Consider the following 12,442-nt stretch of genomic DNA (forward strand, 5'->3'; position numbering starts at 1 on the left):
GCACCACCGAGACCCTACTATAGTAATAGTCATTTTGCCATTTTGGTACGTTCCATAGTAACAGAGTCATTTCCCTTTTTAGTAAAAGTCAAACACATTTTTCCACACCTACTTTACTCTCACTTACTTTTTTCTTTCTTCATCTCTCTACTTTTTTCATTTTCTACTTTATTCTCCCTTTACTTAACTCACCTAACACAATTTTTCCTAATCTCCATAGCGAAAAGAAACGCCTCCATTACTATGAACGGAGGGAGTATAAGATAACTCCCTTGCCCTTCCGGAAAATTAGGTGAAGCAGCTTCGAATCTGCCATCTCCATATAAAGCTGGTAAAATTATAAAATTATTTAGTAGATGAATCATAAAATCATAAAATCTGCCATCTTTAGTAGATGAATAATAAAATTATTTTTCTTAAACTAAGGCTATATATATATAATATATTTATAAAATATTCAAAGAAATATTATTGCTATTTTGATTGTTTTTTAACATATCAAAGAATTTGGAATTAGAACTACGAGTATTAGTTAATTCTACTAATTAAGGATTTAGAATTAAATTAGAATACTATAACTTCAAATTGAATAACAATCCTATTCCGATTTGTACATAATTCTAAAAATATGATACCAAATGGACATGTTGAAGTAGATTTGTAAGATTCATTTCACCTTATTAATTTTAGGGGACATATATAATGCCTATGCTGGATGAGAACTTATCTAGATTTTAACTTTGTTGGACTACAAAACTCTTCCACAACTTGAATAATCACAAATTATACCCAACAAGATGAAGATGAGAAACCTCAGCTTAATTACAAGAGCCTGAATTAATGACCTCCAATTGGGTACATCATCACATACACAAATTCTAAGATGATCCAAAAAACCTCCAGTGACAAGCAGATTGTCTACCCGCAGTCAAAACCATCGATTATCAAACTGCATGAAACAAGACAGATTAGATCACATTTGATTCACATTATATGGGATGACATGTTAACAAACAATGGTGTAGCATGCTAAGCTAAAAAAAAAAAGAGAGAAAGTACATTGTGGTGTAACATGCTGAGTTCTTGGGTAAGAAAATGTAGAGAAGTTGAACCTGGCTACACTTTGTCAGCCAGAATTGATCCAACCAACAATTGAGTTCATCAATGGCATCAACACGATGACAAATTGTAACACACATTTGGCATGTAAAATCACATGGTTGTTCTATTTATATGAAAGAAAGATGCCATGTGTAGGTAAAAAATGCTCACCAGACAATCACAGTTACTTGCTTTGCTGTTTCGTCACAGTTCTCTGAACAGTGGAAACACCATCTACAAATTTTGTCCGGAAAAGAACGTTGGCATTGTTAAACATGCCTTCTTTCAAGGAGACTACAATGAACTGTGCATTTGGGCGGGGGGAGGAGAAAAAAGAAGGCATCAGATTCTCAGTGTGAAGAATATGATTTGAATATAAAGATGAAAATCAAAATAGACATGATTGAACATAAAATAATGATTGATATGTCAACAGTATGTAATGTCAATAAACATCCTTGAGTGTCAGGTATGGTCAAATCTGTTTCTGGCTGCTATGAAGAAACAGGAGAATAAGCAATAGAAGCATGAATTTTAACCTGAGAGTGTGGAAAGTGAGATTTGATCATTCTTCCTATGTTCTGTGTGTGGCTTAAATCAAGAGCTGCATCAACCTGAGACACATTTCAGAAAGGATAGGTTGGATCGTGAACTTTTTCTATTTACTTCTGCATAAATAAATTGTGACTGCTTTACATTTCAAGAATTATCATGCACATGGGTTTATGTAGAATCAAGAGGTTTATGACAGTCTTAAATAATGTCTCAGTAGTGGATAGGAAGAATGAATAGTGGTTTGAAAAAGAAATTTAAATTGTTTGAGCAGATAATTCAAGTTCAAGATACATGTTAAACATACCTCGTCCAATATATATAATGGAGCTGGTTTAAAAAGAAGCAAAGCCAAGATTAAAGAAAGCGCGAGTAAAGATCTCTGTCCCCCACTGAGTTCAGACAAAGACTGTTTCCAGACACTCCCAAAAGCAACTCGAACTTCCAAGCCATCGAGGAAGCTGCCTCCTTCTGGAGGCTCCAGCTTGGCCATTGTGCCAGGCAAGAGAGTAGAAAATATTGAACCAAAATCTCTGAATAAAGAAAGCACCAAATCAATAACTAAAGCTAGTATGGTTACAGCTTAATAAATAGGAGAGAAAACTAATGTGCCAGTTCGGAGGAAATTAAATTTCTTTATTCAAGAACTTGCGCTTATTGTTAAATGGAAACTTACTTGTTAACTTTATTCCAAGTAACCTTGAGCGTCTCCTTCTTCTTCTCATCAAGCTCTTCAATAACCATTTTGATTTTTGACTTGTCATTCTACATAGAAAATGTAAAATAAATAAAGGCAGAACAAGGACGTAAACTTTTATAATTCACATTGCTAACCTCGATTATGTTCTTTTTAGATAGCAAATCATTGTACTCATCTTCAGCTTTTTCAAACATGGCCATGACCTTCTTATTCACCCTTTTCTCTAGACTGCAATAGGAAATGAAGATATGAAAACTATTTAGAGGAATTCTTCTTCTAATTGAATTGTATGTTTGCCAATATCTTGCTTCATTCTCACCCAGATTGCTCAGCTTGCAGTTTCTCAAAGTCTTCCCTAGCCTTAAGGGGATCGCGGGACCCAAAATCATAATCTGATCCAGCTCGTCCAAAAAGTTGCTTCTCAGATGCAATCCATGCATGCTTTTCAATCATTTTATCAACCTTCATTGCACAATCTTTCTGATCCATCTCCATGCGTTTGACCTGGAGCCAGAAAGAAAAGTGAATTTAGCTTGTCTAGAGAAGCTGTTCCAATTACCCAAATAAATGAATTACCTCATTTTCCATTCTTTTCCTCTCTAGATTGAATTCACTAATTTTTTGCTGGATATCCTTTTGCTTCTTGACAATACCACTTATTTGTGAATCACATTCCTTGATCTTCCTACTGGCCATGTTGTGCTCAGCTTGGACCTCATCACGAGATTTTTTAATAGAAGAAATCTGAAAAGACAGAAGGGACATCACTTCTACTATTTCCTTGCAGGAAGAGCACTGTTATAGAACACTTAATATCTGATTTGGTAAGTGGTATGTACCTTGGTTCTCTGAGAATCCAGTTCGGAACTAAGATCCTCAATGTGCTTATTCAAAGCTTCTAATTGGCTCTCCAGTGATAAGCATTCTTTCTTATTTGCTTCCATCTCCATTATAAGCCGCTCTCTGTCAGTCTCATGTCGCTAATGGTTCCCACCAATGAAACAAGAACCGTGATGTAAGTTAGTTGACTAAAGCAGGATTAAGGTGAGATATAAGAAGTTCAATGCATCAGGTCAAATAAATAGCCAGAAACAATAAAAAATGAGTTTATGGGGCCCATAATTGAGCAAACGGAAATAACACTTGCATACGGTTATACAAATTTGCACGAAGATAATATATAGGGATATACTATGACTACTCAAACGAGAATAGTTAGTTGTCTTACTAAATTGCATTATTTTTATGATTGATAGAACATAAGAGGTTAATCATACTGCCAGAGTCAGCTCGATGCCCAATGTCTTATGACCAATCAAGCTAATAAACTTCAAGATAAAATTATTTCCAATATTTTGAGGATTTGGAATGTGTGGGTTCATGGTAGAAAGCATCTCAGGTACAATGGTGAACATACCCTGAGGTTCTCTGAAGCTGCCTGCATCTGGGTTTTGATAGCCTTGATCTTCTTCTCTAAATCCTTAAGCCTACTCTCCCTGTTTCCAGCATGGTCATGGATCGACTTCTCAAGGGATGACACTCTGGTCACACATTCATCATACAGAACTTTCTTGTCTATAATTGCTGATTTTGCTTCGGCTAGCTTCTCCTCTGTACTCTGTACCCACTCCCTGAGCTACAATACAAGACAGAGTTCATAAAATGTGATGGATGGCAATGAAGTAGGAATCAGATATGAAAATATGTAATGGAAAAAACCAGAAGAATTGAGTTGTTCTGCAGTAAATAAAGATTGAGGCTCAACCTGATGGTGCTCAGTTTGTTTAGCCCTTTCCTCTAAGAGCCTGAGCTCATGCGACTTGAGTACCAAATCTTTCTTAAGGTTTTCAAACACTCTTTGATGAGGAAGAAGCTCATTGATCTGATGCCAATACATCGATGAATTAGAGTTCAGATTAGGTTGATAAATGGGACATTAAGTGTAGGTTTGTGAGACATTTATTTCTATTGTAGTTCGGCTGAATATCAAGGTCATTTACATAACTATTAGGTTTAACCATCTTTTACTGTTTAATAAGAGAAACTCAATTTAATCAAGATTATTATTACATTTACACTTATTTTGAAAAGACACAAAAGTTGATGAAGGTTCAAAATAACCTTAGCTTCAATATCTGACAGTCGCTTTAGATGAGTAGAGAGTTCCAATTCAACTTCTGCCAAAGCATGAAGCTGCATCAACAGTTCACCTCCACCTCTGGAATTATGATGAGTTTGAAAATGTATATATGTTACTCTGATGGTAGACCATATGAAAAACAATAACATAAAGAAACTAAATTGTATCATGATGTGGGTTAGCCTTAAGAATTTTCAACTCCATAAAGTAGCATCACTTACTTGCGACTACCACCAGTCAAAAGTCCACTAGGTTGGAAAATATCACCTTCCAGAGTAACACTGGGGGTTGCTGTTTCTCTCGTGAAGGCTACCTACAAACCAAGCACTTAGGTCACAGATGAGAATATTAAAGGAAAGAAGAGAAAAGCACACACATTTGAGGTGTGGCATTGCATAGACATGTCCACAGTTCGATCAGTGCCATAATCAAAAGATGTTATATGTCACCTTTCACCCCATTCCTCGTCACCACGACAGCAACAGAATTTGAATACAAGTTCATCTTTGAAAAGTAACTTGACAATTCCAACAATTTGAAAGATGATACATTATGCAAGATGCAGTGGAGATGTCAATGGGATTCTAACATCACATAAGGCTGTACTTGCAAGGAATATCAATACAAAAAACTTATTCAACCAGGTCTGTCAGAGAAGCTACAAAACATCATAGTCCCCTGTCTCTTAAAAATAGAAACTCTTTCCTTTTTGCTCCGTTTCTTAAAAATAGAAACTTTCCATTTTAGGAAATAGACTCCATAAACCACTACCTTTTCTCTTCCTCTCTCTTACTTTACCCATGTTTTCTCTTCCTCTCTTACTTTTCCAATTTTGCATTAAAACACGTGCCATTACAAAAGTTCCTATATTTAAGAAACGGATGGAGTATAAAGTAAACATACCTCTCTTGCAGCATCAATTGATTTGCAAACAAATGTTGATCCAAACACATATTCCATGGCACTCTGCATAGCATTGATATGTCTCATAAGGGTATAGCTCATAAATATTTCTACTTCATATTCTACAGGAAAAAAAATTGAAAGGGTGTTTGGCTGAACTTGTATGCAGTATGCACCTTCACAGTGTTCAGCAACTATTTTTTAAAATATTCAAATTGCTGTATTTCAACAATTAAGAGTGCTCCAACTTTTTTTTGAAATATTTCAGAAAACTCCTTCCTACAACTATACAATTACTAACTTCTTGCAGGCTCAATCATCCAACTTAAATTTTAAAAATAAAGGCTAGCATTTTATAAATTCTAAAAACTTCATAGTACAGTATATTTTTTGGATACACTTAGTCAAACACCCTCTTAATATTAAAAGCAGATTCGTCAAATGAGAATGTACTTTCTATTATGCTTGCACAGTTGGGAATAGAGTCAGGTACAATTCTGACAATAATAGAGAACAAAAGAGCCACCCAGAATATTGTTTTAGTATACTAGCAAAAATAAATACCTAAAGGTGAATAACAAGATAAACCAACAACTAAAATTGAAAATAAAATCAATTTTGCTGTCTAGGAGCTTACTTGAAGTTCGTGGTCATATCCAACCAAAGAAAGTGCCACTGCGGCATTACCTTGGCCTACCTGCAAAAATGAAAATAACATGTTTATTGACATAACAAGTCAAAGACAAAACACATCAGAGAGGCGGGTTGCATATTAACCAATTTAACAGCAGCATCTTGGATTCGCTTTGAGACGGGGTGGCTCTGGATCTTGTTTAAAGGAATAATTGTGACTCTCCTTTGCAGACCACCCTTCTGAAGAAGTTGTTTTCCAGTATTTTCTGTGTCTACAACAACATTAAACAGCTTGCCACCAGCAGCTACCTGAACAAGAGTTCAACAAAATCAACTAAGACCTTGAGATCACATCAGAGGAAGACATCTAAAAGAAACAATTTGAAGTACCACATGTCGAAAATACAATAACAAACCTCTAAGGCAACCGCTGCAGAGCCATCCTTTACTTTAATTAGTTTTGCGACCACACCTTTCACCCTTGACCGATCAAAATTATTTTCTGGATCACGGTAATTGAATTCAACCCTACCCAATCTTGAAGAAACCTCACGTGCTTTCCTTTCAAGTTTCTGCACCGTCTCTGACTCAATCATCCGATCCTAAGAGCATTCAGCAATCCAAATGAGGCAAAGATGCATGCACCAAGTAGTAAATAACCGTGTGATACAATTTAATGAAAGGTACCTTTTGGAGTGACTCCATAAGGGTATCATCATAAGAAAGAGATTCGAGTTCCTTTTCAACTGTTACAACTTCTTTCCTCTTGACATTAAGCTCATTCTCAATAGCAGCAGCTTTTGCAGATGTAGACACTAATTGAGTTTTTTTCTCCTTCAGCTCTTTGTCAACATGGTTTATCTGATTTTGCAGCTGCTTCAGTTCTGTCTCTGACTTTCCTACAGCTTTCTTGGCATCTCCCAATTGGTCTTCGAGGCACTTCTCATCATTTCCACTGCTCTTACCTGCCATGACACCCTGCAGCAATACATGAACGTTATACTGAGATCTGGTATAAAGTAGATACTAATCCAGAAAAGATTCAACAATTTACTTGGAATTCTTTCTGATGCTCATCCAAACTATTTGAAAGCTTCTGAAAATTTATTTTAAGATCAGAAGCTCCGTCTTCAGCAGTTTTTATAGCCGTAGCTTTCTCTTCAGCTGCTAGTTTTGATTCTTGAAGGTTCCTCTCAATCTGTATATAGTAAAAGAAATCAGGTGCATATGAAACACAAACTATATTACGTAGCAAAAGACAATAAACTTCATGAGCATATTGGGACAAAATAGATCCTACTAACAAATGCATCATACCTTGGCTACGCTATCTTTCTCAGTTTTAAGATTATCTTCTTGGCTTTGGAATGCAGAGGTTTCTTTCACCAGATCACGTGAAAGTACATCAACTTTTTCTGACAATATCTTTAGCTCGCCACCCATGCTTGCTTCCTTTTCAGCAATCAGTTTTGATATTTGCGTCTCCATTTCCTGTGTTTCCTCATGCAATTTTCCAACAGTTGAATCAATCTCCAGCATCTTATCTCTTATGGCTTGAACACCTTGGACAGTGTTATCCCTATTTTTTTCCGCTTGCACGTATTCATAAGCAATACAATATCTCTTAAGTCTGTCCAATTCAGCATTACCATTGGCCCATTGCATGTACTGCATCCTCTCTTTTCTCAATTTTTGCAGAGCTGGGAGTATTTCCTGGTCCAGAAGCTTGTCGATCTCATCAACCTTGCTCTGCTTCTTTTCAAGTGTTTTAAGGGCAGCCTCTTTCTTCGTCTCGTACATTCTTGTCCCAGCAGCTTCTTCGAGCATTGACAATGTTTCAGGAGGTTTCATGTTCAAGACTTTAGTAATACGCCCTTGCATTATAAGAAAGTGTGGATTATTTACATTCAGCTGAACTGAGTGGAATAGATTCTGAACTCGACTAGGCTGAGCCAGATGCCCATTGATCAAATACTTGTTCCTTCCACCAACAACAATCTGCAGAATTCATTCAGGTTCAACAGACTACTAAAAAATAATCAAATACTACTCATAACTACTATGCATTGCTACTTTAACTGCAACAATTCTATAACTTCACAAAATTGCAAGGACAAAGCCCTCAAATCGTTGCAAAACCGCCCTAAGAAGTTCCCCAATATCAGAGACAGCTTTACAGAAACCAGAAGCAAGAACTAGTACAATGAAACGCTAGAACTCCCGCATACCTGACGAGTTACTGTAATTTCAGGAGAATCCTCGTAGCCAAGAGGGCTACGACTGCGGTCAGAGTTGTCAAAAACAATCGACACAGTGGCCTTGGTGATTCCAGCTTGGCCCTGCTTGTACACCAGCTCCTGCAAATTAGAAGCCCTGACCTGTTGCAAATTGGTGATTCCCAGCACAAAGCATATCGAATCAAGGATGTTTGATTTGCCGGAGCCGTTGAGGCCTGTTATAGCGTTGAAATACGGGTCGAAGCCCGGAACCACGGTTCTCGTTGCGTAGGATTTGAACCCCTCGAGACAGATCTCCTTAATGTGCATTTCCTCTCTCAATTGGTTGAAATTTGGAACAGTCTGGAAGATTAGGGGGAATTCGCAAGTGGTTTCACTGAGAATTGAAATGCTGAATTTTGGGGGAACGGAAATTTAAATCGTTTTGACACAGGCGGGAAATATTTCACGTATACCAAAATTGCTTTCCGTGGGCTCTTTTATGGGCTTTAGTTTCTGGTTTGGGCCTAACAATAACAGATGGACCTCTATGATTCCAAAGTGGTATAATTATTTGAATTACTGTCTTAATTTTCCTTTGTTTGCATAAAAATGATTGATCTAAATAATGAATCCTCATATCTATACATCTTAGATCGCCAAATATTCGAGAGTTCTTCTATTCAATCATTCTCCTTCTTCTTGTTGCTATATATCTCGTTCAGGCACATCTTCTCTTGTCTCTCGGTCTCGGGTTAGTATTTCTTATATTTTCTCATTCGCTATTAAATTTTTCATAATACTGATGCCCATAAAAGGTTTTTTTTTCAGTTTTATGAGTCCATTGGTTAAGTGTCCACGAAAACGGTTAAGGGTGATTTGTCAAATGTGGTTTAATTAGTCAATACAGAATATCTGAATAAAAATGGTAACAAAATTTGATTGTAATGAATAGACTTGTTGAAAAATCGACATGTTTAAGGAATGTAAATCCAAGTAACACATAAATATCAAATCCTATTTTAATAACTAATAGTATTAGTTAGACATTCTGTTTTCAAGTTTAAAATCAAGGTTGTTCACAAGCTTATACGAATAGAAAAACTACAAACTCCAAAGCTTTCATTTATTTGATTCATTCACTTTTCCTTCACCTCAAAAGTAAACTAGCATCCTATACTAAAAACATTTGAACTTCATAGAAGAAATAAGAATCTATATGAAACATTGAACCTTGTATCACAAGGGCTACCGACATAAATCAAAGAAGTGAGTCTAGAGTGCTGTGATTTGGAATAACTTATTGAGCTATACTAGTATCAAATGCAATAGAAGCTAAATTCAAGTACCTATCGACAACAGCAATGCCCTACAATTCAAGACGCTGCTAATTACAGAGCCCTAAAACTCTCCGATGATGCTTCACCTCGCCACCAAAACTCCAAAATGCAATATCCGTTCCTTGATACACCGTGCATACATATAAAGAAACTTATCAAACACAGCAATTGATTGATAGCACTTGGACGTTATAAAAGTGAAAGTTGTCTCACAAAAAAGTGAAGGGTACAATAAACACAACTTGCATAGAAGAAATGCACTAACATATATTAATACAGGCAAGGAACAGAGATTTGAAATCCAAGCTCCCAACTGATGATTTACCTCAACTCCAAATTAAAGTTAAAAGCACACTCAAACCGACCACCAGCAACAGGAGCATCAAGGTGGAATCCGCTTGCTCTTGCTGGTTTCCATGATGATGGAATCCCTGAGCATGTGCACCATGGAACGTATTAGGATACCCGAATGGAAAACCATGACCTGCTCCATACAGGTTTTGATTTGGGAATCCATTCACTTGAATGTTAAAGAACGAAGGCAGTAGTCCCCCAAGTGCCGCGGAAAATGTGAAGTTCCCAAACCTAGCACTCGCCACAGGTGCAAAACCACCAAAGGGGCCGAAGCCTCCCGTGAATCCATATCCTTGCTGTGCAAATGCATTGGCATTGGCATTGGCATTAGCATTCGGATCAGGTGGAGGAGCTGTTTCGGGCCTTTGACCCGTGGGACGATGTGGAATGTCCGTCCCAGGAATTGACTTGGCGCGAGGGTCGGTGGAATTCTTTCCTCGGCCGTATAGAGGAACCAATTTCTCCTCTTCAATAAGAGCCTTGCAAACAGGACATTCATGTGAAAGAGAGTGGATGTGAGTCCATTTGTAGAGGCAAGGCCAGCAAAAGAGGTGACCACAAAGAGTAACTATAGGGTCTTGAGCCAAATCGAAGCAAATATTACACTCAAAATATCCAGCATCGCTATTGTTATTGCTGCTGCTGCTTGCAAACGAAGGGCTTGGGGGCTGCCTATTCATCGATTCCCCAAACCCACCCTCCATTTTTTGACCTCAAAACACCTTGTGAAATTTCGAACAGATAATTAAACCTCAAATCGATTATAAATTCAATCCACAGATCAAAACTAAAATTCTAATCCAAAATTCACAATTTGTGAATCTTAAAATGGCGGATAAATTTGTAATCGTTAAAGTTAGCAGATGAAGAGCAAACAAACCAGATAGGGAGAGAGAGAGAAAAACCTTAACCGATGAGAGATCGAATAGAAGATGACCGATTTCTGAAAGAAAACTTGGGGGAAAGGAACGGAGGAGTAAATGTGAAACTGGAGAAAAGATATTGTCAAACTTTCTGGGTTTGGTTGAGTACTAAACACTGTTTAGGGCTATAATTAAAATTAGGAATATGAAATTGGTGAGCATGTCAAACATAGAATTTTCTTCGATATTGTCATAGATACGGAGTAGTATATCATGAAGGGCGATAAATTATTTTTATTTGTGTAATATAATATTGTTTATTTATTTGTTTTCTTTTATGAATAGATAATTATTTAATTCACCTATAAAGATATTCACATAAAACTGTTCAATGAGAGTATTTGGTAATATCCGACCTAATCCAAAAGATTGCGGGGGTCTGCTTTGAGTTCGGGTGTACTATTTGTTGAAATATCGGGTATATACCCCTCTCCCACTCCCATCTCCTCTGCTGAGGCGTCGACTCGAGGACTGCCGCATGCCGCCTGCGATCCAAGACTCTAGTATCAGAGTCTCCAAAGTATTTTAAGTTGTTGTAAGATTAAATTATATTTTTGTAGGATGAGTAAATGTATACTATGTGTAGACAGTATCTAAACTGATTTAGGATAAATTCCTTGGAGAATCCTCCAAAAAAAAATAATACTACTATAAACCAATGGGAATTCTCGTGTATGCATTGTTCTTCCGGTCTATTTCTCACACTCATTTTTATTTTAGGTACCTATTTAATTTAGGTAACCGGTTAACCGATAGTAATTTGTGATGAGGTTTGGGTTTGTTTTTTGAATTTTCGAGATTGGGTGTCTGAAAAGATAGTGTCATGTCTGCGAATACGTGATTTGACATCCCTACATCCACATTTTATTTTATCGACTGAGATGTCAAGTAGTACTATAATTTTACCAAACAAATCAAATATGTCATGAGTTAATTGCGAACAAATCCATTCTTTATAATTTTTTGACATAATTTTGAAGATGTATGACATATCCGAATTTGATCTGATTATATACTTCTTCCATCCCATAAAAGTAGACCTGTCAAATTGAGTACTCATGGATTAGGGGTGGGTAAACGGTTTTCGGTTAATCGGTTAACCGAGAACCGAACCGAAACCGGTCGGTTATCGGTTAACCGATAACCGACATTTACGATTATCGGTTCGGTTCCGGTTTTAAGTTTTGCTAAATGTCGGTTATCGGTTATAACCGACCGGTTATCGGTTATAACCGATACCGAATTAAATTCAATTTTAATTTTAATTATATGTTTATTTAATACTAGAATAAAGTATAATTTACTTCAAACTTTGTCACAATTGAAGAAATTGTAATTTATATCTAAATTTTGTCTAAATCAATGTCAAAAAAAAGTCCATTTTAATTTGTGTCACTATCAATTAGAGTATTAAGTATAGAATATAGATCATGTAAAGTTCAAGTCTTTTAAAGTGCCTAAACAATTTATATATTACTTTTAAATAGGAGTATAATAATAATAATAATAACAATAATAATAATAATAATAAAAAGTAGATGAAAACTTAAAAGTTAAAACAATAAATAATTTTAAATTCA

General features: G+C 36.3%; 2 protein-coding genes across 4 annotated transcripts; both read right to left on the reverse strand.

Annotated features, from left to right (window-relative positions):
* Positions 1–712: 712 nt before the first annotated feature.
* LOC125192520 (structural maintenance of chromosomes protein 2-1-like) lies at positions 713–8,628 on the reverse strand. Its single transcript, XM_048090119.1, has 21 exons — positions 8,258–8,628; positions 7,347–8,027; positions 7,084–7,227; positions 6,717–7,007; positions 6,446–6,631; positions 6,174–6,338; positions 6,034–6,093; positions 5,397–5,459; positions 4,715–4,806; positions 4,475–4,571; positions 4,119–4,235; positions 3,771–3,989; positions 3,193–3,333; positions 2,930–3,097; positions 2,673–2,857; positions 2,488–2,581; positions 2,330–2,418; positions 1,961–2,186; positions 1,641–1,715; positions 1,273–1,405; positions 713–949 (listed from the first exon to the last, which is right to left on the reverse strand). The coding sequence occupies exons 1-20, from the start codon at positions 8,573–8,575 to the stop codon at positions 1,286–1,288; spliced, it is 3,531 nt and encodes a 1,176-aa protein (XP_047946076.1). The 5' UTR covers positions 8,576–8,628; the 3' UTR covers positions 713–949; positions 1,273–1,285.
* A 713-nt stretch (positions 8,629–9,341) lies between these two features.
* On the reverse strand, positions 9,342–11,017 carry LOC125192167 (E3 ubiquitin-protein ligase RNF185-like). 3 transcript variants are annotated; one of them, XM_048089670.1, is made up of 4 exons: positions 10,845–11,017; positions 10,107–10,661; positions 9,911–10,016; positions 9,342–9,706 (listed from the first exon to the last, which is right to left on the reverse strand). In XM_048089670.1, exons 2-3 carry the CDS (start codon positions 10,641–10,643, stop codon positions 9,912–9,914), a joined length of 642 nt encoding a protein of 213 aa, XP_047945627.1. In that variant the 5' UTR covers positions 10,644–10,661; positions 10,845–11,017; the 3' UTR covers positions 9,342–9,706; position 9,911. The 3 variants fall into 3 exon arrangements, with proteins under 3 accessions (XP_047945627.1, XP_047945628.1, XP_047945626.1); XM_048089671.1 differs by having other exon boundaries at positions 9,911–10,418; positions 10,544–10,661; positions 10,845–11,010; XM_048089669.1 differs by having other exon boundaries at positions 9,911–10,661; positions 10,845–11,009.
* Between the last annotated feature and the right edge of the window lie 1,425 nt (positions 11,018–12,442).

This window comes from Salvia hispanica, chromosome 6 (genome assembly GCF_023119035.1).
Source record: "Salvia hispanica cultivar TCC Black 2014 chromosome 6, UniMelb_Shisp_WGS_1.0, whole genome shotgun sequence".
NCBI lineage: Eukaryota > Viridiplantae > Streptophyta > Magnoliopsida > Lamiales > Lamiaceae > Salvia > Salvia hispanica.